Genomic DNA, 23,435 nt, shown 5'->3' on the forward strand with positions numbered 1-23,435 from the left:
TAAGTTGTAAAGGAGTTGAGAGCTCTAGCAAATCAGGGAATGATTGAAGGGCTTGGGGAAAGGATGGCCAAGGAGAGACTTGAGAGCTGAATTTACATCTTAGAAAAAGGAAGTCACCAAGAAGAGGGAAAATATTTTTATTTTGCATTGCAATACAAGCCCAGGGTGGAACTACTAGGTGGCACTTAAAAAAAGACAGATTTCAACTCTGTTTAACCTAAAGAAAACATTTCTAATATTAGCTGCCCTGGGAAGGTATTTAGCCCTTCACCACAGGTATGTTAATTATGAGGTAAATTGAGATAGAAGCTCCTTACAAATAAAGAATTCTAGGCTGTTTCCTACGCTGTTCCTGTCATTGTGATCTCAGTGTTATTTCTTTGTATAGTGACCAAAATCAGCAAAATTATAACTAAATCACTTCAGGGCATTTGGACCAAATTTTGAAAAATCCGGACTTCTGAATGAGTTACTTGTGGAATCTTGAACTTCAAATTTAGAAGAGAAGTATGTGTATCTGTGAACTCCAACTTACCCAGATGTTAAGACAAATTTACCCTAGAAATAGAGGCCGCCTTTACATGTACCAGATGTTAGGAAAAGTTGTCCTTCCCTCACGTGAAGTCTGAAAGCTTGTCAGTGTAATAGCTTCACATTTACCAAGGTTGAGAATCTAGTCTCTATCCATTGTTGGTGTCATTTTAGTCATAAAATCTATGAAGAAACTCAGTTTATTAAAATGATGGGCTTCCTTTAAGCTGCAAACATCCCGGTATTAGTATTGAGATTCTCAGAATCCTTAGGTGTTAGGCAATATATTTCCTTTCACTTCGGTAGAATGTAATTTTTTTTAAATAATAATAATAAATAATAATAATATACTAAATAAAAAGTAAGCAGCCTAGATTTTGCAGTTTTTAGCTCAATAATGACTTGATTTTCATTGTGTAGAATAGTGTATTTCAGTAAGGATTTGTACATGTAAGAAGGAAGGGGGCAAGATGAGCCTTTTTGAAATGAAGGATTAATATATATCTTATGGGGTCAAGTTCATTGAAAAAAAAAACAGCACAAAGTATCTGGTGTGAAGTGTGGGACCAATTACCCCCACTAGTTAGATCTATGTACCAAATTAAGTCTCCTTTTGTGGTGGACGTCTCGGACTGACTATCTCTCTTTCATCGCTAGTTTTTCTAACTGGTTCTGGCTTTGACAAAATACAAACAAACAAACCAGCAAACAAAACAACAAAAGCCTTATGTATGCCCTATTTGACTTTTAAGGGTTTGCCAGAAAGTATAGAGGGACTGAAAAAAGTAGCGCTGTGGGGAAGTTCACTCATCCATCCATCACCTGCATGTGCTCGGTGCAGGGCTGGGTGCACAGTGGGAGCAGTGCGGATGTGGTCCCACATTCATAGGTCTTCCTGTCTAGTGTTATCTGAGTTCCAGAGTAATCCTCAGCTTGGTCTTCAAGCTTCTGTTGGGATTAGGTCCTTTGCCTCCAATCAGGCTGTGTTCTTTAGCTTGCCATCAAAGGAACCAGAGGATCAGGGAGGAGCAAAAGGCAGGGAAGAACCTGGTGCCAGAGCAGTGAACACCTTGACACATCTTTACGTGTTGCTTCTTCAGTCAGCAGGGTCATTCATATCACTTTACCTGCGCTTTTCAAGGCCCCTGCCAACCAAAGCTGCTTTTTTTGCCAACAGAAAATCATCTAGAGGAAAAAACAAATTCTTATTTGCCCTCAGAAAGGGTGAATGTACATTTTTGCTCATGAACAGTGATATTATTCAGCTGAATAAGCAGTAGTTCAATAAGAATTTCTACATCAACCATAGGCATCCTTTTGTTTATCACACCCTTCTAATTTCCCACTGCATTTGTGATAGGTAAAATATTTCTTCCAAGAGAAAGTGTCTAAAGAGGTTTCCTTTCAGTTTCAGAAGAAGCGTTATATTTTTAGAATTTTCTTTTGTGAAAAGCAATTGCATGCCCCAGGCTCTTTTATAATTTAGATATTTAATGAGTACAAAGGTGCAAGGAATTTATTTTCTTATTAGTGCTTGTCCAAGCAGGCTGCACATTACAATTACTAGGAAGTTTTTTTTAAAAAATGCCAGAACCTTGCAGACATGGGTAGGAAGGAGGGACTGGGTATTGGCGTTTTTGTGATTGGGTTTTCAAGCTCCACAGGATTCCACTATGCAGCTAGGATTGAAGAGCTGATGCTCTGGATTCTCAGATTCATGAGTCTCTGTACTGGGTTTTCATGTCATGTCATGTATTCAGTTAGCTTCTCTCAGAAGCTGCTATACCTGAGGAGGAAAGCTGGTGTAATCTTGGGGTAGAAGAGCTCCAAGGAAGAAAGCCAGGGAGACTAGTCAGCCAGAACCAGGCACACTGAAGCAGGAGAGCTGGTCCAAGTGTGTGACCATCTGAAGGTCCTGTCAGGGAATCTAGCACTTCTTGAAAATCGCATCCAGACAGCGCACTCTTAATAGCTATACTGGCCTGGCCTGGTGGTATCCAGACAAATACTTCCCAGAGGCTATCCATGTCCATTTGACTTTTTACTAAGGCAAGTAGATTAGCCATACTGGTTAAGCAGATAATAGAGATGTGAAGGGACAAAATCCAATGCCAGTGGAAGCTGAGAACCTACGAGTAACAAAGAGACCAGAAGTGGTTCTCACGTGTCTCTTCCCACAGTGCTTGTGTGTGCACGTTGTCTGCCCTTACCCTGGTTTAAAGCATGTACTTCTGTCTACACAGAAGACCTTACATTTGGCCACACTGTCCCTCCTTCTAAAGAGAAGAACATGAAACCTTGTCGAAATAATAGTATTAACAATGACCACTTCTCCAGTTCAAGACAAAGCAGGATATTTTTGCAATTTTTAAGAAATCGTTTTGAAAGTATTTAATTATCATCTCTTAAATGTTTAAAGAGTGATTCTCTTATTATAATGTACCAGTGTTTTGAGGAGACAATGGATCAAGGAGAGTAGATGATGAGTAACTCTTCCGAGAGTCGAGGTAAGAGTTACTGGATCCTGGTTTTTGAGCCATTCAGCCAAGTAGGAATTCTCTTTTTTCAAGTCCCCATAACTTAACTCCCAGGCTGAGTCTTCATGCCTCCCATGCATTTAGAGACCTGGGAGAAGTACAATTAGAGACCTTCGTGGGTATGTAATAAAAGGTGGCCTAGAAAATGGTGATGAGCATGGACTTTAGAAGCAGTATGTCTGTAAAATGGGTTTTATAACAGCATCTACCTGAGAGGATTTTTTTTGTAAGAGTTAAGTGAGATGATGTATAGTTGACCCTTGAACAACATGGGGGCTTAGGGAAGCCAGACCCCCATGCTGTTGAATGTAACTTTTGACTCCCCCAAATCTTAACTGCTAATAGCCTATTGTTGGCCTGAAGCCCTATCGCTAACATTCACAGTCAATTAACGTATCCCTCTGATGTTATTATATATTGTATTCTTACAATAAAGTAAGCTAGAGAAAAGAAAATTACTGGTTGGTGAGTTCCTGCTGTGTATACCCTAAGTAAAGTTAAATAAATTAAAAACAAAAGTAGTGGGGTTGATTTCTCGACTAATATGTAGGGCTGCCCTTTCCTTTGGGAGTCTTGTAGGTCAAATGGGATATTTCGATAAACTTCTCTGTTCTCTTCTGTGCTTTGTGCTGTATTCTAGCTTAGCCATCAGTCCTGTGAGTAGAATATTTATACACAAAGCAACTTAAAAAATTTAAATACTCTCCATCCTAAGAATCTTCCATTTTAAAAATGGATCAGCCATTTGTTAGCATGCATTTTATTTCAAAACTATGGTGTGGTATGCTGAAATGCACAGCACAAAAGTACGTTTCTGCCAGTTGTCTTGTGTTTAGAGGATTCAGAGTAATCTCCATCACTGATTATTAGCTGAATGGGGGTAGGGGAAAGGAGCTATATAGCACTGAGCCCACAACCCTAATCCACTCAATTGAACTGTTTCCAGATCATGTCACACGAGCTCTTCTTCAGATTTAGTCTCCGACTCTTTGGAAGATGATAAAATGGTAGCCTGCCCTGGTCAGAAGCCATTCCTTTTATTCTTGGTGATTAGAAGAACACTTGCACTCTCTCTGCTGGGAAGAGGTGGCATGTATCTGATGAGCTGATGAACAGAACAGGAAGGACATGCTATTGAAAGGAAAATTTGACCACGTAGGGCTCTTATTTGAGAAAACGCTACATACTATAATCTCAGCTTATACAACCTCACACGGCAGTCAAGAGAACTCCAAGATCCACAGAGTCTTTTTAGAAACTTGGGTTCCTAGACACCAAAGAAGGAACTGCGATGAAAAATAGTACGAAAATATAATTCAGGAAGTGCCAGGTGGAGGCTGGTCCTAAGATCTTGGAAAATGGAGCCTTACATATGGAAAAGCTGCCAAGGACACCTGCTAAGGAGATGGGAAGCGGGCTCGAAGAACACCAGTGCTCCGGGATGTGCTCCCCACCAGATCACACCCCAGGAAAAACAGAAGCAGCCAGATGTCCATGTAGTTTGATTTTCTTTGTATGTGGGAAGTGGCCCAAGGATATGGATGTTCTCTTTGAACGGAGATCAACAGCACTAGTCAACTTAGCCCTCTTCTTGTATATTTAAGTAAAGTTTGGTTGGCTTCTATCTCCATGGACATTTTGCCTGAATAGACAGTTCAACTAACTTCATGAAATGGAGAAGTGTATCTGTTGAAGAGAGAGAAATAGATTCGGCTAAAATGTAGTGAAGTGAAATATACTTCATGCCTGCTGTATTTTTATGGAGGTCTTCTTGAGAGAGCCACAGGTGCTGGTATCTCATAAACCTTAACAATGTTGCTGGAAGCTAGGAGCAGTAACAGCAGTGGTAGGAATAGTCAGTGGGAGGTACTAGCCTATGTAAGCCAGCAGACTTGGCCGATGGAGTGAGGTCGATAAGGGGCCCAGTGTCACTTAGGCGTTGGGTGGTTCTCCAGTCCCACTTAATTGTCATGGCAAAGCATGTAGGTAGATGCTTCCTTGTCAATAGTTGTCTTCAGTCTTTCATTTTTGATGCTCTGCTCATCTTAAGCAAGTAGGCAGTGAATGGAAAAGGAAGCAGAGGAATGATTTTCCATACTAGTAATGAACTGTTAATGCAGTTAACCTACATCAGTTTTCTGTGTAAGTGCAGATCCCCAGATACTCCGCTGGGTATCCAGACTTCCACTACGGAGATTTGAATCATATTTGAGAATTGCTAATCTGGGTGTCACTCGAGTGTCATGACCTATCCTGTTTCTAGTGATACTTACCTTCACTGCCCTCACGTTTTTCTAAGTTCCTGTCATTTGTTCTAGCGAAATAGATTCATTACCCAGTTGTAAAAAATGAAGTAATATGAAATGAGAATGCAATGACTTGAAAACGGGTCACCCACATAAGCCTCTCTCCCTTGGAGTTTCTTCCCTCTTTTGGGCTACAGATAGTGCCTTATGTTATGGTGCAGAGAGTGGACGAGGTCCCTAGGTTGTCTGCAGGGCCCCGAGAGTACTCCTACCTCCCAAATTTTATGCCCCAGGTGCCTCACACACCTCCCCCTAGAACTGACACTGGGTCCTAAGCCAGTCGGTGACCCTCTCAGTCTGCGTCCCAGCCTGACCGGACCTCCCACCACCTGCTCCTCCCTACCTTTGTCCATGCACCTCTGTTTACCCTTTCCTTCCAGGATTGTGATATGGTGTGAACTTGACTTCTGCCTGTCAAACCTGAAATCAGTGCTCCAATTCCTCCCCTCTACATCCCACACCACTTCCCCTCTAGTCATCCACCTCCTTCTCCCTTTAACTGGATCATCGGCCTTGGACTCTTGCTGCAGTTCTGTCTCATAGCCATCAGGCCCCCGCCCGAAGGAACGCTACTCAAAAGTTTGAGGCAGAATTTTATAGTAACTGAAAATGTTATAGTTTCAGATTCCAGTGTTTTCATTATATTACTCACTTCCTTACTTTATCGAAAATGTAAAGTTTTTAGAATGTATCAGAAAGCTCGTATATGTGTGCGGACCTTCTTTCCCTGTGCCTTATAGAAAGGAATATTGCAGGTTCATTGTCTGACATGCACTGATGAGTGTATTCACAATACAAATTGTCCTTTCAAGGGAGAAGGTCTTTTCTTTGCAGATGTCATTAAACCCATTTTCTCTTTCTTGAGATTGTTTCCAATTGTCTCTGCAATATTTCTTAGAGACAGGGTGCCCACGTTCCGCCCATAGAGAGTATACGAGGCTGCACTGCTGTCCAAGTAACTTCCAGCTATTGGATGTTTCTCATGTTTCAAGGCTCTGCATCTAGACCTCACACTCTCATGTTAACCCTCTGCTATTATTAGCCCTTTCCCTGCTTTTTTTTTTTAGCACAGGAAACTGAGACTCACAGTTTAAAAAAATAAGTAGCTGGCTGTCTCAGCAAATGATGTTAGTGCTGGGTCCACACCCAGATCTTTGATTCCAAAGTCCGCATTCATTTGTTGCTTCTTTTTTGTTAATTGGAAAAAATGTCGAAATATGGAAAATTATAGAGAACAATAAAGACAAAATCCCCGGTACTCTCCTCTAGAATTGACAAATGTTAACGTTTTGGCATATTTCAGATTTTTTTCTAAATAGAAAACTTACAAAGAAGAGCTTCTCTTTTTACTCACTCCTCCCCAGTTCTGATCTTTTTCCTTCTTCCCCCTCCCTCCCTCTTCAGAGGCAATTTGGTCTCTATCCAGACCGTGTTTACATGCTTTTTACAATACACATATTTATCTATTATCAGTGTATAGCGTAGTTTATGTGTTTAAACATGTATGTAAATTTTATTTATAATATGTAAATAAGCAAAATTCATTGTATATACTTTTAACTTATTCCTGTTCCCAATTTTGTTTTTTATGTTGTGACGTAAAGATATAAATTGTTCATTTTAATCACTGTCTCATAGTCCATTATGGGAATTTATTGTAATGTATCCTGTTGATAGACATTTAGCTTGTTTCAAAATTTTTATTCTTTTACAAACAATGCGGAACACGTCTCTGTGCTTCTCTAGCTACGGAATATACTTAGAGAAGGAATTGCCAGAGCCTGGGGTTGGCACAGTTTCACCTTTGCTAGATATTGCCCAACTGCTCTCCAAAGTATACATATACTTCCACCCGTCACATGTGAGAAGGCAGATTTCTCCACATTCTCACCACCTCTTGGCACTGCTGGACTATAATTTTCGCCATTCGTGAAATAGAATCTTTATGTTTTGATTTGTATTTGCGTCAGTGTGATTACTGCTCATTAGGACTGACTAGGTTAATCATCTTTTCGTAAGCTTGTTGACCATTCAGGCTTCCACCCTTATGAATTGGCTGTTCATATCTTTTATTTTTCTGTTTGGTTGTTTATCTTTTTTCCTGCTCATTTGTAGGAGGAATTCTGTGTATCAGTCTTCATCGTTTATCAAAAAATATTTGGATGCCATTATCTTCTCCTTGTCAATGTTTTTTTGTGTATGGTATCTTGCAGAATATATAGGTTTTTAATTTTGGTATAAAGTTATCAATCTTTTTGAGTTGTGTGTCTTATTTTTTTGTCATAAGGATATTTTTTGTAATTGTTGTAGAGCTGTTTTCCTCTTTAGGTCTTTAATTATACCTCCCCCCCAACTCATACCCTCCATCCTCTTCCTTACTCTATTTTCACCATGACTATCTATCCTATCATCTTGTAATATATTCTACAATTACCTATTTTACTTATTTATTTGTCGTCTATTTCCCTCCATTAGAATGTAAGCTCTCCAAGGGCAGTGGTTTTTGTTTGTTTTGTTTTTAGCTGTATTTGTTAAATCCTGGAATAGCCACTGGCATATAGGAGGTGCTCAATAAATATTTGTTGAACAAATAAAGAATAATTCAAGTAGAATTTTATTTTTTTATATTTGATGTGATTGGGCTACACTGGTTGTTTTTGTTTGTTTGTTTGTTTGTTTGTTTGAGGTGGGGAGGTGCACTCATCATGTAAAGCTTGTTTCTCTAAAGCATTTGTTGAATGTTCTTTTCTTGCTACACTGATTTTTTTTTTTCATGGCAACTTTTTCAAGCTGGAGCTGTTTTCTATGTGTCACTGTCTTTAAATATTTCTGTTCCCTTGCCCCATTGCTGAAGTCTGCAGGAAATGCAGTCCTTGGGCTTAGGAGTGGAGATGGAGGTGATGAGAAGCCAGGTCCAATTTATGGGAAACCCTTGGGTCAGTCAGTGAACAACTTATGGGTCAGTCAGTGAACACTTAAGAAGCACCTTTTATGAACCAAATACAAAAATGGATGTGAGTTCCTGCCCTCAAAGGACTTTCTGATTGATAGTAAAGCCTGTTAAAACTCAAGGCAGAATATAAATGTTAGGGTATGAACTGTTCGCTGGGGCACAAAAACTGGAGACAATACTAGTTAAACTCATGGACCTTAAGTAAGTTAAATCTGGCTTTGTGTCCTTCCTCTACTCATGACTGAGCTTTAAAGTAACTTGAGCAAGTTTTATCCTTTCTCACAGTTTCCTCATCAACAGAATAGGAATGCCAATATAGCACCTGCTTCAGGGTGAAGCAGGTGTGAGGAGTGACTGACATACTGCACGCTAAGGGCTTAGCACAGCACCCTAAATGCTTACTCATTCTGGTGTGGGTGGGGAGTCTTTATGGAGGAGGTGATGTATGACCAGGTCTTACAGGATGGATTGGATTTTTCTAGGCAGAGATCGAATGGGTGTAAAAGGACATGCCAGACAATGTGCAGCATAAACAAAAAACAAAAACATGGAGGCCAGGAAGTATAGGGTGAATTCAGAGAATAGTAATCTAGTTTGACTGAGCCGTAGGAGGGGATCATAATGAAGAGGCTAGAAATGTAGGTGGAGACCAACTGTGGTGGGTTATCAGCCCTAAGCCAAGAAAGGATCTTTTATTACTTTGCTTCAAATTCCCGAATGGCATTATTGCCTGATTAGATCTAAGCCCTGGACTGATGGCTCTGGCAGGGGCTACTGGGCAAATAGGAGGGGAGAGGGTCGGAAAGGATAGCTAGGAGACTCCCAGGAGAGCTTTGGCCCAGGTGAGGGTCCATATGCCAGAGCTCTTGAATTTTCAAAACTTTTTTTTTTCTTCTTTGCATCAGCTTTGTGTGGAGCTGGTACTACCATATACATTATCTCATTACATTAGTCCGAAACAACTTTTCTCTCTGGATAGTCCTGTTCAGTGGATGGTCTTTTGTCCCTGATCCTGTATCCATCGGGAGAAGCACAGGAACAGAGAAGTTTAGAGCATTCTCTCTCCGACTTCTCCATTCCACCTTCCTCTTCTAAAGACGTAGAGGAGAAAAGACCAGCTTTAAAGACTTAGGACCCCAGAAAATCTTTTGTCAAAGAAGCTGTCACCTGCCAACATTCTTCCCAGCCTCACCTCATTTCTGGGCAGGATTGCAACAATAGGTTGTTACCAAGGGACAATGGAGGCAAACCTCTGAACATCAGTGTGAGAGCCAGGGCCTTGACATCAGAGAGATAGGGGTTTAGATCTCATCCCTTTCAGCATCAGGCTCTGTGGGGACCAGCTGTCCCAGCTAGCCTGCCAATGAGAAGGTTCCTGGCATATGAAACTTCCAGTGGTAAAACTTGGAAAGTCCCAGACGATGTGGGATGAGCTCGTCACCCTCTTTAGCCTTGTGATTTGAACCTTTCCCTCACCCCATCAACAGTCAGCAGGTACATTCTATATTCTATATACATCACCCTGCATTGCATTTACTTGTGTATTTTTTTCTTCATTTATTGCCTGCCTTCCTCACCAGGATATTTGTTTCCTAAAGATGGAGACCAAGTCTTCCTAGCTCTCTGCTGTGCTCCCAGCATCTGATCTAACACAGGGCCTGATGCAGAAGTGACCACAGGAGATTGCTGAGGAGATGAATAGATGACGAAACTGTAGGAACCTCAGTTTCTTCCTCTCTGGGAATGGCCACTCTTAGGTTTGTTTCTGAGAATAATTAATTAACCCAACAAAAGCCCTGGTACCCAGTGCACCCTTCTTTCTTCTTTCCCTGTGAATGCAAGCAGGTTGCAAATATGGGTTATTCATCCTTGCCTGGTATTTATACAGCCCAGTCATGGTGAGGCACCTGGGAGACTTGGATTGCTATCCTTTCCTTCAAGAGAAGGCCAGCTATCTTTAATATATGATAGAAATCATACCAAATTAGATTATTTTACCTCAGAAGCCAGTTTCAACTGATCCTTTTGAATGGTATAGCTCTATTATTATATATTACTTCAAACTTAATAGAAAAAAATTGATTAAAATATGTGCCCTGTTCATATCTAGCCTGGCTGAATGCCACAAGACACATTAATTGAAAATGAATTTCTACAAACCCAATTAAGCATCATGAAAATGAAAAATGTACCTTTCCCCCTCCGTTTCTTCATTGATTTTTTTCATTTTCCCCACTCAGAGCTTCATTTAGCAATTTTTCAGTTTCGTTTTGTTGTGGCCTTAATTCATTTCCTTCACTCCCTGCAAAATGAGATAATGTACCATTTTCCTTGTTCTTTTTAAACTGTTATTTTATGCTGCATTAGTGCAGGCCAGATTCTGATCTTTTCATATTTCCCTATGTTTTATTATTTTTTAGGAAAAGAGGGTAACTTTATTGTTCTTTTAAATTCTTACTGTAGTGGCTTTTTATCAAGGAGGAATGCGCTTTAAAAATACATAACAGAAATAACAGTATTACAAGACTTCTAAAATAGAATTAAGAGAAACTGTTGCAAATTTTTTTTTTTTTTTTTAAAAAAGGTTTTCAGAGGAAGAGGGTAAAATACCAATTATTTTCATTTTTCATGGTTGAGGACCAAACATGATTTCTATTTTGTTGAAGGAAACGGAGACAACTATTTGCCAGATTATAAGAGGCTGGGTTGAAAACAAGGTCCTGTCGGGACAAGAGGAAGCTAAGGGAGAAGGCAACTGGAGTCCCGAGTGAGCTCTGGAAGGTTCTTGCCTGTCCTGTTCCATCCCTGCCCCAGTCAGTTCACTGATTCACTGGCTTTCTAGAGGTTTTGAAAACAATAATGAGGAGTCTTCAAGATATCTTCCTGTGAAATTTTCAAATAATCTAACAGCATAAATTTTCCATGAAAAGTCTACAGAGGCTCACAATAAAGTGCCATATTGCTTTACTTTGACCTAGAATTCAGAACCCTGGTTATCTCATGTTGATTAGAAGCTTCAATTGGCAGTTATTCACCTTTGGCATAGTTTTTAATGGGAAAATGAATTATTTCTTCATCAATGCAATTTAAAGCAGGAACTCTTTTTAAAGTGAGGGTTCATGGGAAGTAGTAACAAAATGGGGGTGTTGGTAATACAGGTTGGGAAACTTTATGAAATGTGTCAGGTTTCGCAGTAGGTATATACCACCCCACTCCCCCCTCCCCCCACCTCTCATATCCTGATTTTGAATAAAAGTGCCGCTGGTTACTGGTTATTCTTAAAATTAGAAAGAAAACAAAATAAAACATTTCAAGGAAAATAATAAATTCACAGATTTAGTTTGGATTTTAAAAATCTAATTCCTTTCCCTTACAAGATTGTAAATAATTTAATTCAATATGACCATCAATTTTAACAAAACTTTTAGTATCGTGCTCTGTTTCAATGTGTTTCCTGTTTTACATAAGGCATTTTTCAGATATGTATATATTTACATTAGCCAGCTGGTAAAAGAAGACCCCAAAGCACAATTTCTTAAAAAAACATATCAAGTGCTATCTGGTATTTAGTACTTATTCGCTGTTTCCAATTATATTCCTTAATTTCTCTCCACATCCCCAACCTTAATATTGAGTTATGTTTCATGAGTCTTGCAGTTAGGTATTAGTCATATAATTCTAATTATAGGGCCATATCATATTCCATTATCTAACATGAAATGACCCATGTCCTACGTGTCTGTCACTAATGGGAAAACAAAACAAAACAAAACAAAACCCTCCAGGAAGCTGAGAAGCCTCGCAACATCCAGAGTTGCTCTGAATCCATGATGGGACTTTACTAAATTTTTGTACAATTTCATTTTGGTCTGGTTGACATACAAGCTCTTTTTGAAATGAATTGGGAGGAATCCTTTCACTATAGCAATCTGTTTCTAAAGCAGTTTATAAAAATGTGTTGATTGATAAGGGTGATTTCACCTTCTCAGAGAACTGCTCTTTTATGTAAGATAATTGATACACTAAACATTTATTCCAGGTGGGTTTGCTGTCTGGTACAAGGGCAAGATGTAAACAAAGGATGGCAGTGACATGTCCTGTTGGGCTTGCACAAAGGGCTGAGGTAGAACAGAGGAGGGAGACACGAATCCAGCCTGAAGGACTTGGGCTAGTCTGGGAGGTGACCGTTGAGTACTTTATGACAGCAGGAGGTTTCCTGGTGGAGAAGGGGTTGGAGGGTAGAAAGGCATGGTGAAGACACCAGCCTGTACAAAGGCCTAGAGGTATATCCATGGAGTGCTGAGAGCATGGAGTGTCTTTTCAGTACCTTCATTGTGGGATAGGATAGGCGTGAAATGAAATGGAGGAGATAAAGTGGGACCACAGCAGAAGGGCCTAACGTCCATGCTAGGGAATTGGAATATTAGAAGCTCGCATAGGTTTTTAAGTAGGAGAGTGATATATTCAGTGTCTCTGGGGGTAGAGCCTCGAAGCTGGTATTCCGTAAAAAGCTCCCCTCAAGTGATTCCAGTGTGTGGCTATGGTTAAGAGGAATTGATTAGCTCAGACCACCTATGCAGGTAACTCAGTTGTGACTAATGTTAAGAAAAACCATTATCAGTTCTAAGAAATTTGAAGACCCTTCCCCTCTATGGTCTTAGAGACCTAATATCCTACATCATCAATTAGGCGGCAGGATATATATTCAGTTTGAGTTACCAAAAAACATACAAATGAAGACAGATTAGAAAAAAATACCATTAGCATCAGTTAAAGGTTCCGGATTTTACCAAAATGTTTTTTTTTTTTTTTCCCTTTGTTCTATAAGGGGGTCTGTTGTTTGATATTTCAGTTTTACTGTTGCAAAAAGATTATGTTCCTGTATTGATATAATAGATGAGATCTGGAAAATGAATGCTTCTAATTCCTCATTTCCTAATTCCCTGACTTGAGCCTGGTAACTTGGGTCATTTGCCTCTACCCAGTGACAGCTAGACCTAAATGCGGCTTTACGAAGAGCACATACACTTCTTGAAGGTCAAATTTATAAATTTAAATGCATCGGAAAATGAGAGGAAAGGTGCCAGGTGGATTTTGCTTACATACCAGCTGCAGGATACCCTAGATTTTGGATGGCACCTGATCTGGGGAGCTGCTTTTGGGGCCATGCCTACCTTGGTTCATGAGGGCCTCCAAGAGTCTGTTCCAGATGATCTTGCCTCTGAAGTTTAAGGGATAGATTTTGCAGAGGTAGGTGGATGGATCATTGATTCATTCATTTATTGTGTGAGAATATAAAGATGACCAAGGTCTTTACTCTCAAGAAGCTCACAGTATAAGGAGGGAGAAATACAGGTAATGACATAGTAGTAGCTAATTTTTTGAGTGCCTATCATGTGCTAGGTGCTGTAGGAGACTATAGTTCAAGGCTCTTTGAAGTTGGCAGTCAGAAATAACAACATTTTCCACACAGATACGTGATTCAGTGGTTGTGGGAAAAGAACCAGACTTGAGAGTCAGATGTCCCCTAGAATGTTATCAAATCCAGAAGCACGAGAGCCGGCTTATTTTAGAAACTGGGTACCTCATTTGGGAGAATGCGTGGGATGAGCTCCAGGGAAAGGCTCCAGGGAAGACTAAGTTCGGATTCAAGTTGGCACCCCTTGTAGGGTGTGAGGGGCCAGCCATGCACTGTCGGCATGCCTTCATGTCCTTTTTCTCTAATCTGGACAAGTCAACCCTGGTCACAGAATATGCTGTGCAAGATGGTTCTGGAAGAAATGCTCAAGGCTGAAAGCAGGTGTGCACGCACAGCATTCATTTTGCACAATAACACAATTGCTTCTTTAAGCATTGGTTGCTAGAAAACATGAGCCTTGTCATCAGAAGATTCAGCACCCCCAAATCCTTCCCACAGCTTGTTCTTTCTCCCCAGAACAGGGTGCCTGTTCACTCTAACATCAACCCTCTGTCCTCTTAGAATGTCCAAAATTTTCCCCCAGCCCTCCAGATCACATCTCTGCCTTATATTTCTTTATGAAAATCTTCATATGAGGTGTGTATTAGGGTGGCCTTAAACCACATCCCTTGCTTCTCTTGACTCACTGTGATTCCTTCAGAGATGGTGAAACTTGTGTGTGTGAAGCCACGTTTTATGTTATTTGATGAAATATTACCCCTGACCTTCTTGAAACCTTTTAGTTAATTTCAGTACCCATTTTGCCTATCATTTAAAGATTTTTAAAGTCAGTTTGAAAAAATCTTAACACCATAGGAAGGCATGAAAAAGGGTGGCTTTTGAAAATTATTCCTAATAGAAGTTAAAGGACATTTAAACAAAACAAACTTTTGTTTTGCCCATGTCGCAACCCCAACTACAGACCGATTTCGTTTATTTTTAGTGTTCGTGTAATATATTCAAACTGATATTCCATAATTTATTATCCATTTCTTTAGTGCTAGATATTAAGGTTATTTCCATTTTATGTATTATAAATAATAGGAGGAAGAACATCTTTGTATATATAGCTTTTTTCCTACATCTGAATTATCCTCAGGATAAATTCCCAGGAGTGGAATTAGTGGGTCAAAGGGTACAAACAGCTTTATGGCTCTTAATATTTATGGCTAAATTGCCCAAAGGGTCATTCTAATTTATAGTACCACTTGCAACACATGAGAATAGAGTAGCTGTCTCTCCCAGCCCTTCCAACACTGATTTCTTTAGTCAATAGTTTTAGGCAAATTTAATAGGTATTAAAGGGTAACTCATTACTGTTTTTAATTGTTAGTTTTTTTATTATCACTCTTGGACTTTTTTTCTTAAGTCTGTTTCTTATTACATTCTGTTTTGTATGGTTTGCTCTTCATGTCAGAGGATTATATTTTTTGACCAGGTGGAATTTAAAATATTTCATAATGAAAATGTCAGATGCAGTTAGGACCGAGAGAGGAATTGATGAAGCTGCCTAGATTCATTACCTAGATTCAGCAAATAGCAAGATTTAGCTACATTTGTTGTACTCACTCCTTTTTTTCCTCTTTTTTTCTCTTCTGTGTAATTATTTTAAAGTAAATCTCAGACATTTTACATATATTTTCCATACAATTCACTATACATCTCTAAAACATGTGGACTTTTTCTTATATAATCATAATGCCATTGTCATGCCTAACAAGATTAATCATTTTTTTTTTTTTGGTATCATTTAATAACCAGTCTATAAGATTTTCTGAAATGTCTTTAAAATATCCGTTTACTGATGCTTTATTCCAATCAGAACACAGGGGAAGTCCATACATTTGGTTGTTATGTTTCTAAAGTCTTTTAACCTTAAAGCACACTACTCTCTGTTACCCGCCACCGCCCCACCCCACCCCACCCCACCCCACCCCACCCCACCCCACCCCAAGTTTATCCACACCCAGTGACATGGCAAGAACTGAGTCAGTTGTCCTATAAAAGTTCTCGCATTCAGGATTTAATTTTTGCTTCTTTATTAGTTCTAGAAGCTTGGCTAGACTCAGTTTCAACTTTTTTCCTGTTGTAGAGGGAGGCAAGAATACTTCATGGTGTTGCTATGTCTGTGTGATTCATTTGGTATTGTTTCAGGGGCACATAATATCTGGTTGTGCCACTTTGGGTAATGCTAGGAATGACCATAAATTCAGTTGTAAAGTACCTTACCAGCTTTTGCTGGTTGCTTGAGGCAGTTATTTCATAGGGATTACACAATGGTGATTTTTCTAAATCTATCATTCTTTCCCCCTTTTTAAAACTGGAATTCTTCTGAAAAGTATAACTTTTTCCCTCATAAATTAGGACCCTTTAGTAATCTCAAAACGCAGTTTGTATAAAAAAGGCTCTACTTTTTCTTCTAAATTGCCAAGTTTCTAAATCAGGGGTTTGTGCCCTTGTCACTTCCAGTGGTGGCTAATGAGTTGTTGCTGTTTTGTTTTAGAAGAATCAGGGTTTTATAGATATATGTATTCCATATGATTCCACGTGTTTTACGCAACTGCCTTCTTCTTCATCATCATCATCATCATCATTTATTTATTTATTTATTTTTTTGATATTCAGATTGTCCCATCCTTGGCTCAAGGGAGACCGACCCTTCATGTCCTTGTTTTCAGGCATAACAAGATGTTTCAGTTTGATCTAGTTTATTTTTTGCCCCTTGAAATGGGCTGTTCTGTCAAGATAGCCAGTGTTTTTTGATGAGGAATGGTATTTGAAAACTATAATCTGGATATATTATGTGCTTTTTGTTATTTTTAATTTTTCTCAGTGGACAGAGTTAGGAAATCCATATTTAACAAAAGAAAATAAAAGATTCTAAGTTCATACTAATATTTTTATTTCAAATTTAGTAAACTTTCAATTTACTTTTCTGATTTCATAGTTGTATTTTTCTCTTGGGATAAAAATCTTGATTCTAAATATTATACTAGAATATATTAAATAATTTCAAAATAACAATACCAATATTACAACTAACTATTTTCCTAGTGAATGAGCGATTTCTTTGCAGTTCTGTTTATCTTTAGAATACATTCCGCTAGAAAAATATAGTCAAATTACCTTGTCATAACAACACTTTCATTAATTCTTTTCACCAATTTTATGTATAGTTAAGCTCCTTTATTACAGTTTGTTTTGTTTTAGGATTCACTTTTTTTCCTTTTTGGTTTAATTTTGTTTTTTGAATCTATAAAATGTGATTTTAAAATTAAACCTATATAACACAGTATAATCAGAAAAGTCTTTCTTCTTGTTCTTTTTCTATGTAATTTTCTCCCTCTCCCTTTTGTAACTATTTCTTAATTATTAAGGTTTGTCTTATCTTTGCAGTGTTTCCTTTTGTAAATATATATACATGTATATGTCCTTACCTGTTTTACATCAAAGTTAGCATACCACATATTCCTTATAATACACCATATTAATGTTTCAGAGATCTTCCTTTTTTCTTGAAGGTTATATTGCATTCATTGTTAAGATGTACCATGGTTCGTTTAACCAGCCACTAATTGATGGAGTTCAGTTTTCTTTGTGTTTTCTAAAAAATCAAAATCCTTTGTCCAAGTCATTTCATATTTGGCCCAGGTGTCTTCAAGATCTATTCCTAGAACTAAAATTACTGGGTCAAAGGGTAAAACGCAGTTCTATTTTTGTACTTTTTCTTGCTATTGCTTGATTCTCTTCTATAGGAATTGTGCCATTTTGCACTGAGAGGGCTTTTTAAAAGGATTTTGCAAATGCTCAAATTTAACATACAATATAGTTGGAACACTAAGGCATTCTTCAAAATCAGAAGTTGTTGAGTGAACCTACACACTGTTCCTACTAGATGTGGAACTGGTAAGATTACCCTGGTTCCTGCTTTTTTTTTTTTTTTTTTTTGTCTATGAAGACATCATGATATGTGAATGAAAAATAAAGAGTAGTCCAAGAGAGAATATGTGTATTAAAAAAACAAAGGTGAAAACCCAGCTCAAGTCTCTCTCTTTAGGAAGCCTTTCCTGCTTACCCCAGGCCGCGTGAGTCCCCAGTCCTCTGAATTTCACTAGCACTTTCAGTGACAGTGACCTTTTCCCCAGACCAAAATTTTTGACACCTGGTTGAACAAATACGAATGTACTAAGAATAACAGAGTTGAATGTTTGATATGCTGGGTGCCTGATAAATTTAAGCCAAATAATTATTTTATGTAGAGTCGTATCTGCATGTCCCAAAGCATATTCCCTGGGACGCCTAAGGGACACTAATAAGGGTTACATGGGAAAATCACTGTGGATAGGTTAGGTTAAACAAACCTAAGACAGGTGACTCCAAACTAATGTCTGATGTCCCAAGCTTATCTGGGCACAGAATCCCCTTCTTATGGAGCATCTCATGTTAATACTATTGTTCTGTGAAATACAAAGAACCAAGGTGTAGATTCTATTTAAATAAAAATGCAAGGCATCTCTTCCAGCTGATTAACTTGTACTGTTCTATATTTTTGACTAACGGTTTTCAATCTGTTTCTTTCTAGATTGAATCATTAAAGAAGAAGTTGCAACAGAAACAGCTCTTAATATTGCAGCTTTTAGAAAAGATATCTTTCTTAGAAGGAGAGGTAAGAAACTGTGTTTCTTTAAGTTGGTGTCTTCCCTACCATTAAATTTTATGTTGCTGAGGTTGCCACTGACACTTAATTAAAAATATGGCCATTTCCTGGCCTTATAAAATTGACTGAAGGTTAACTGCCAACACAGAAAATGAGGTTCTGACAGCTAGTTTTTCTTTACCACTTGGCCCTCCTCATTTTAGCTTGCTGCTCACCTCTGCTTTTCGGCTCTCGTTTTTCTTGTTCAATAATTTTCTTAGCAAGTCTGCTAAGCTTTGATTAATACTGATAATTGCCCACATTTGTGTAGTGCTTTATAATTTGTGAAGTTTTTTCACGTACTTTCCTCATATGATTCTCTTAGCAACTTTAAGAAAGGCGAGACAAAGATTATTATCTCTGCATTAACCAATACTTTTAAAGGAGGCACGGAGAAGGCAGGTGACTTTGCTCAGGATCACTCAGAGCCAATCTGAGAGACAGACTCCTTTATTACAGTTTGTTTTGTTTTAGGATCCAGTGTACTCTTATGACACTGAGTCAACACGTTTTAGTGGTGACTTAATGACACCTGAAGTTTTTATGCAATTTTAATATTCCTGACTTTCTGGCTTTTTGAAAGTCATTTTAGGGATTTTTGTGTAGGTTCCAAAGAAGAAAATTATGGAATTGGAAGAACCTTAAGAGCTTAGGTATTAATAGAAGGAGAAGCCAAAATCTATTTGCTCTGAAGGGTCTTTATTAAGAGCTTGGCATTGAGCCCCTTCCTTCTGAGCTCCCATGCATCTCTCCGTGTCTGTCTCTCCATTGTAGTCCTTCCCCAGTGGGAGGTAGCCTGGGAGGGAAGGAGGAAGTAAGGAGCCAGGGAAGAAGCGACATTCATCAAACACCCAGTATTCGCTGGGTGCTGTTAATTACTTTTCATATCCTTTGTATGACATTGAAGTTGAGAGTGGAATCAGACTTCTGCTTCTTACTAGCTGGATGACCCTGGGGAAATTTCTTATAAAATGAGGATGATAACTGCACATGTATGTGACCATGCAGTGAGAATGCGTAGAAAGTGCCTGGCATGTACTAAGCACACATAATGTTTAACTTGTTAGTGTTGTTCTCTTTTTATTAAGAGGAATGCCCTATGAGTTTTATTATATTCCCCCATTAATGGATGGGAAAACTGAGGTTCAGGGATGTTAAGGAACTTGCCCAAGGTGACAGGAGAGATGGGTAAGCCTGAGTTCAAAGCTTGAGTGCTTAATCACTGTGTTTATAGGGGTGTTGAGCTGAATCTTCATTTATTCTGTTTTTGAGGGGCTACCTACAAAAGTCACAACTAGAAGTCCCTCATGGCCCATGGGGCCCTGGTAGCACATTCAAGGCCCAAGAGTCTCAGCGTCCTGACAGCTGACTAAATGGATACTTGTCATACCCACCCTTACCCCTTCCCCTCCACAGTCCCTGGGTCCAGCTCTAGCCTTATGAATAGACATTTCTATTTCTAAGACTGCCCTCTGAAATTGCAGCTCCCTGTGGTGGGAATCACTTCTTGGAATAAAGCTGAGAGTCAGAGAGTGAGTGACCTGGTAGAAGCTCATGGATCTAGAGAGGATGGTTACAGGAGAGAGAAAAGAGATGCTGACGGGAGAGGCAGAAGGCCACCCAAGACAGCACCTACTCCCCCTTCCCCTGGCTGTGCTAGTTAAGCCAGCTCTCCTACTGGTAGATTATGAATTGTCCTAGGGGGTATTGTACATGGAGAAAGGCCTTATACACTTTTGTGCTTTGTTTAACGCTCAGTTTCTTAAGTTCATTTCTTTTAGTTTGGGTTGGCCAGACTCTGAGATATGGATGTCAGTCCACACAGTTTATTAGGAGATGATTCCAGGATGTCCCAGTAGGGAAGCAGGGCAATGAAACAGGGAAGAGACGAAAGCCGATACTGGGTGACTTATTGAGGAGGTTACCTCTGTGCGGTTTCTAAGAGATGTGTGCAGCTGGCTCTGAGTTATCCTTTCCAAAAAGTCAAAACACTGGGGCATCTATACACTAACTTCCTGTCAGTCATTGGTTGAGGCCTGCTCCTTGGGGTTGTGGCAATGCTGCCTGCTCTGGACAGAGCCGACTGAAGTCTGGTGGTCAGAGAAACTCCAGAGAAGAGTCACAAGTGGTATGTCAGGAAATGGTGAGTGTCCAGAGGATATGGGTGGGACCAGCAGTGTCTACTGAGTATATATAATAAGCAGAATTTTGAAAAACAGTGTTTTCTTGAGCATTTAAAATTTGATTATAAATTTGACAGATTAAATTCCCTTAAACTATTTAAATTCCACTACGAAGTTAGGCTGGCTAATTCCTTTTGACCACTTCAAACATCTACTTTAAACGTCAGACAAAACATATACAAGACATCATTCTGTAACTTATTATATATTTACACTTTAACCTATTCTAAAATATTAAATATCAAGAGTCTAATTTATTTCTTCATTGTTTCCATTCTTGTTGTTTATATCTTCCAAAGGCTATTGTTTTACTTATCTCAGAGTTTTCTTAGACTTAACATCATTTTAGCACTTTCCAGACAGGTGCAATGATCTTTGAGATCCAAAGGAGACAAAATTCCTTGTCCTGAAGAGCTAAGGTTAGAGGATGTGGGTAGGTACCCACCGATTCTTGGGTGGCTTCAGGGTGTTTCATTCAAACTTAGGACTTCTTATCATTGTGATATATTGACCTGGTCTTTAACATTATAAAAATGTATGCATTCCTTATTAATATTTCGGCATTCTCAGTTAGACCATGTAGAGATTTCACCTCCTAGGAAATGAAACTGAGTTTGAATATTTGCTTTCGCTGTTGAGGCTTTGCGACTGGTTATCATGTTACAAACCAACTGCTGACCATTATTTCATTGCTAATTGCATGTGACTGCTAATGCCCGTCTTTCCACCTGGCTGTCATATGACACCTTCTGTGGGCCCTGAAGTCCCAGGACGACCTGGCTTACAACTCCTTGTGTTATTCTTTCCTACTTGACACATTTTATAAACACACATATAATTAATACTCTGTAAAAGAAACTACACTGTCTTATATATAAAGACGTCCTAGTTTTAAAAATCAGTATAAGCTGTAACATATCTTATTATAATCATCCTTTTTTCCTATTAAAACTATCTTTTTGTATACTTTATATTAACTTTCTTTTTGGACGACATAATGAACACAAGACATTTCTCAGACTCATCTTGTTTCTGTGGTAATTATTTCTTTCTCTTCCTCCTTCTGTTTTGATGCTCAAATTGTCACCACTCAGCTGGGGAGAGTTCTACCTTAAGTTCTTTGCCTAGGTCGACAACAACAAAGTGTTTAAGTGCTATCCTCATTAATGTCCTGTCCCAAGATCTGATATTGGATTGTCTCCAAGGAGCCCTGCCTCATTTTAGTGAAGAACGATATTGAAGACTATCTGGGCATGAGAATAGGTGGTGGGCTGAAGTGCTATGCCTACTGTAAGGCCAATTTTAGTAGTGACAGAATTGGAGAAAATATCTATCTTTTTAAGATTATGAGGTTACACTGACGTTTTCCAAATTTATATCATTATACTGCCTTACAATACAGGGTTCTGTTGGCCACCAAAGATTTCTATTACGTTGACCTGTTCTAATATCAGTAATTTTTATACTGTGACTTTCCATCCCCGCCTTAAACCACAATGATGGCAATGGTGGTGTTTGAGATCTCTTTGAAAAGTTTTACTGGACAAATCTATATCACATCTTATTAATAAAGTAGCTATTTTTTTTTTTTTTTAAGGGCCCAATTGCAGACTCTGGAGCCAGACTGTCCTGAGTTCAAATCTAAGTTCTGACATTTACTAGTTATGTGATCTTGAGCAAATTACCTAACTGCTTTGTGCCTTAGTTTGCTCATCTGTAAAAGGGAATCCTCTCTTTAAAATGGTATCCTCTCCATAGGGTTGTGACAAGGATTCAGTTAGTTAATACCAAGTGATTAGAAAAGTACACGGCTCTCAGAAAATGCCATGTGTTTACTGTTTCTTCAGTTGTCTAGGCGCCAGGGACTTTTTTCACTGTCATTAATATATATTTCCTCTTCTGCCTTCTCCCCGTTTCTTTTAATGGGAAGAAATATGGATTATTTTGGCCCCTGAATTTATCATTTGTACTTATGTTTAAATTCATTTGATTTTGCAATTCCTCCCCCCTGCCTCACCAGATTCCTAAAAGTTTGTCTAGCCTAGCTCCATCAGACTGCATTTTCATCAATCTACTCAAAATCTTCTTGATACAAAAACATGCCCATTCTTTTTTCTGTTTTCAAACTTTTTTTTTAATTGCTCACCTTTCGAAGAAGTATCCCATCTCTTATTCTTGATATAGAAAATGTTGTTAAAATAAGATGGCACGCATGTATCTTCATAAGATGATGAGCTTTATGAAACTGAACAGATTCCATTTTATTTTTCTTTGCTGAAAATGCTATGTGTACAGCTACATTTAAGAGTAAGAGGAAAGGACTCACATACTTGGTTTTGTCCATCCTGCACTTAATATGTATTATGTGGTCCATAAACCTCTCCGCCTGTCTGTTGCTCATTCCTGGTACTATTATTAATTTTCCTGTGTAATACTAGAGCAGCAGGGCCAGGCACCAGGGCTCCAGATATGCACTTTATTGGGCACTCATTCTTGTTTAGTGCATGTGCTCCGGCTCTGCTGCTTGCTCCCCTGCATCTGAACATGTTTGGGGAGGAGGTAGCCGCCATTCATCTATGACATAATTTCCAAAAAACCCCTAAAGGTACCATACCTGCTCCTTCCTTCTTGAAAGGTGCACAGCCTCCAAGCCACCTGGTGGTATGCATTTCACATCTAGACACAAGGTGGTGGTATTTGAAAGCAGAAAAACCCTTAGAACTTGATTCTTAATCCTAGAAGCCATCTTACAGCGCATAGGCCAGGCGGTA

General features: G+C 38.9%; 1 protein-coding gene across 4 annotated transcripts in view; it reads left to right on the forward strand.

Moving 5' to 3' along the window:
- The window catches only part of LOC107518609 (myocardial zonula adherens protein), an 89,677-nt gene that overhangs the window by 49,568 nt on the left and 16,674 nt on the right, over positions 1-23,435 (forward strand). For 3 of the 4 annotated variants that reach the window (XM_016160447.2, XM_016160446.2, XM_016160448.2), the window contains one exon: positions 18,368-18,451. In XM_016160447.2, the coding sequence (XP_016015933.2) occupies positions 18,368-18,451 (84 nt within the window). Of the gene's footprint in view, positions 1-4,014; positions 7,999-18,367; positions 18,452-23,435 lie in introns of those variants that run through there. The other variant, XM_016160449.2, reaches the window with a different exon arrangement.

This window comes from Rousettus aegyptiacus, unplaced genomic scaffold (assembly GCF_014176215.1).
Source record: "Rousettus aegyptiacus isolate mRouAeg1 unplaced genomic scaffold, mRouAeg1.p scaffold_m13_p_3, whole genome shotgun sequence".
Classification (NCBI taxonomy): Eukaryota; Metazoa; Chordata; class Mammalia; order Chiroptera; family Pteropodidae; genus Rousettus; species Rousettus aegyptiacus.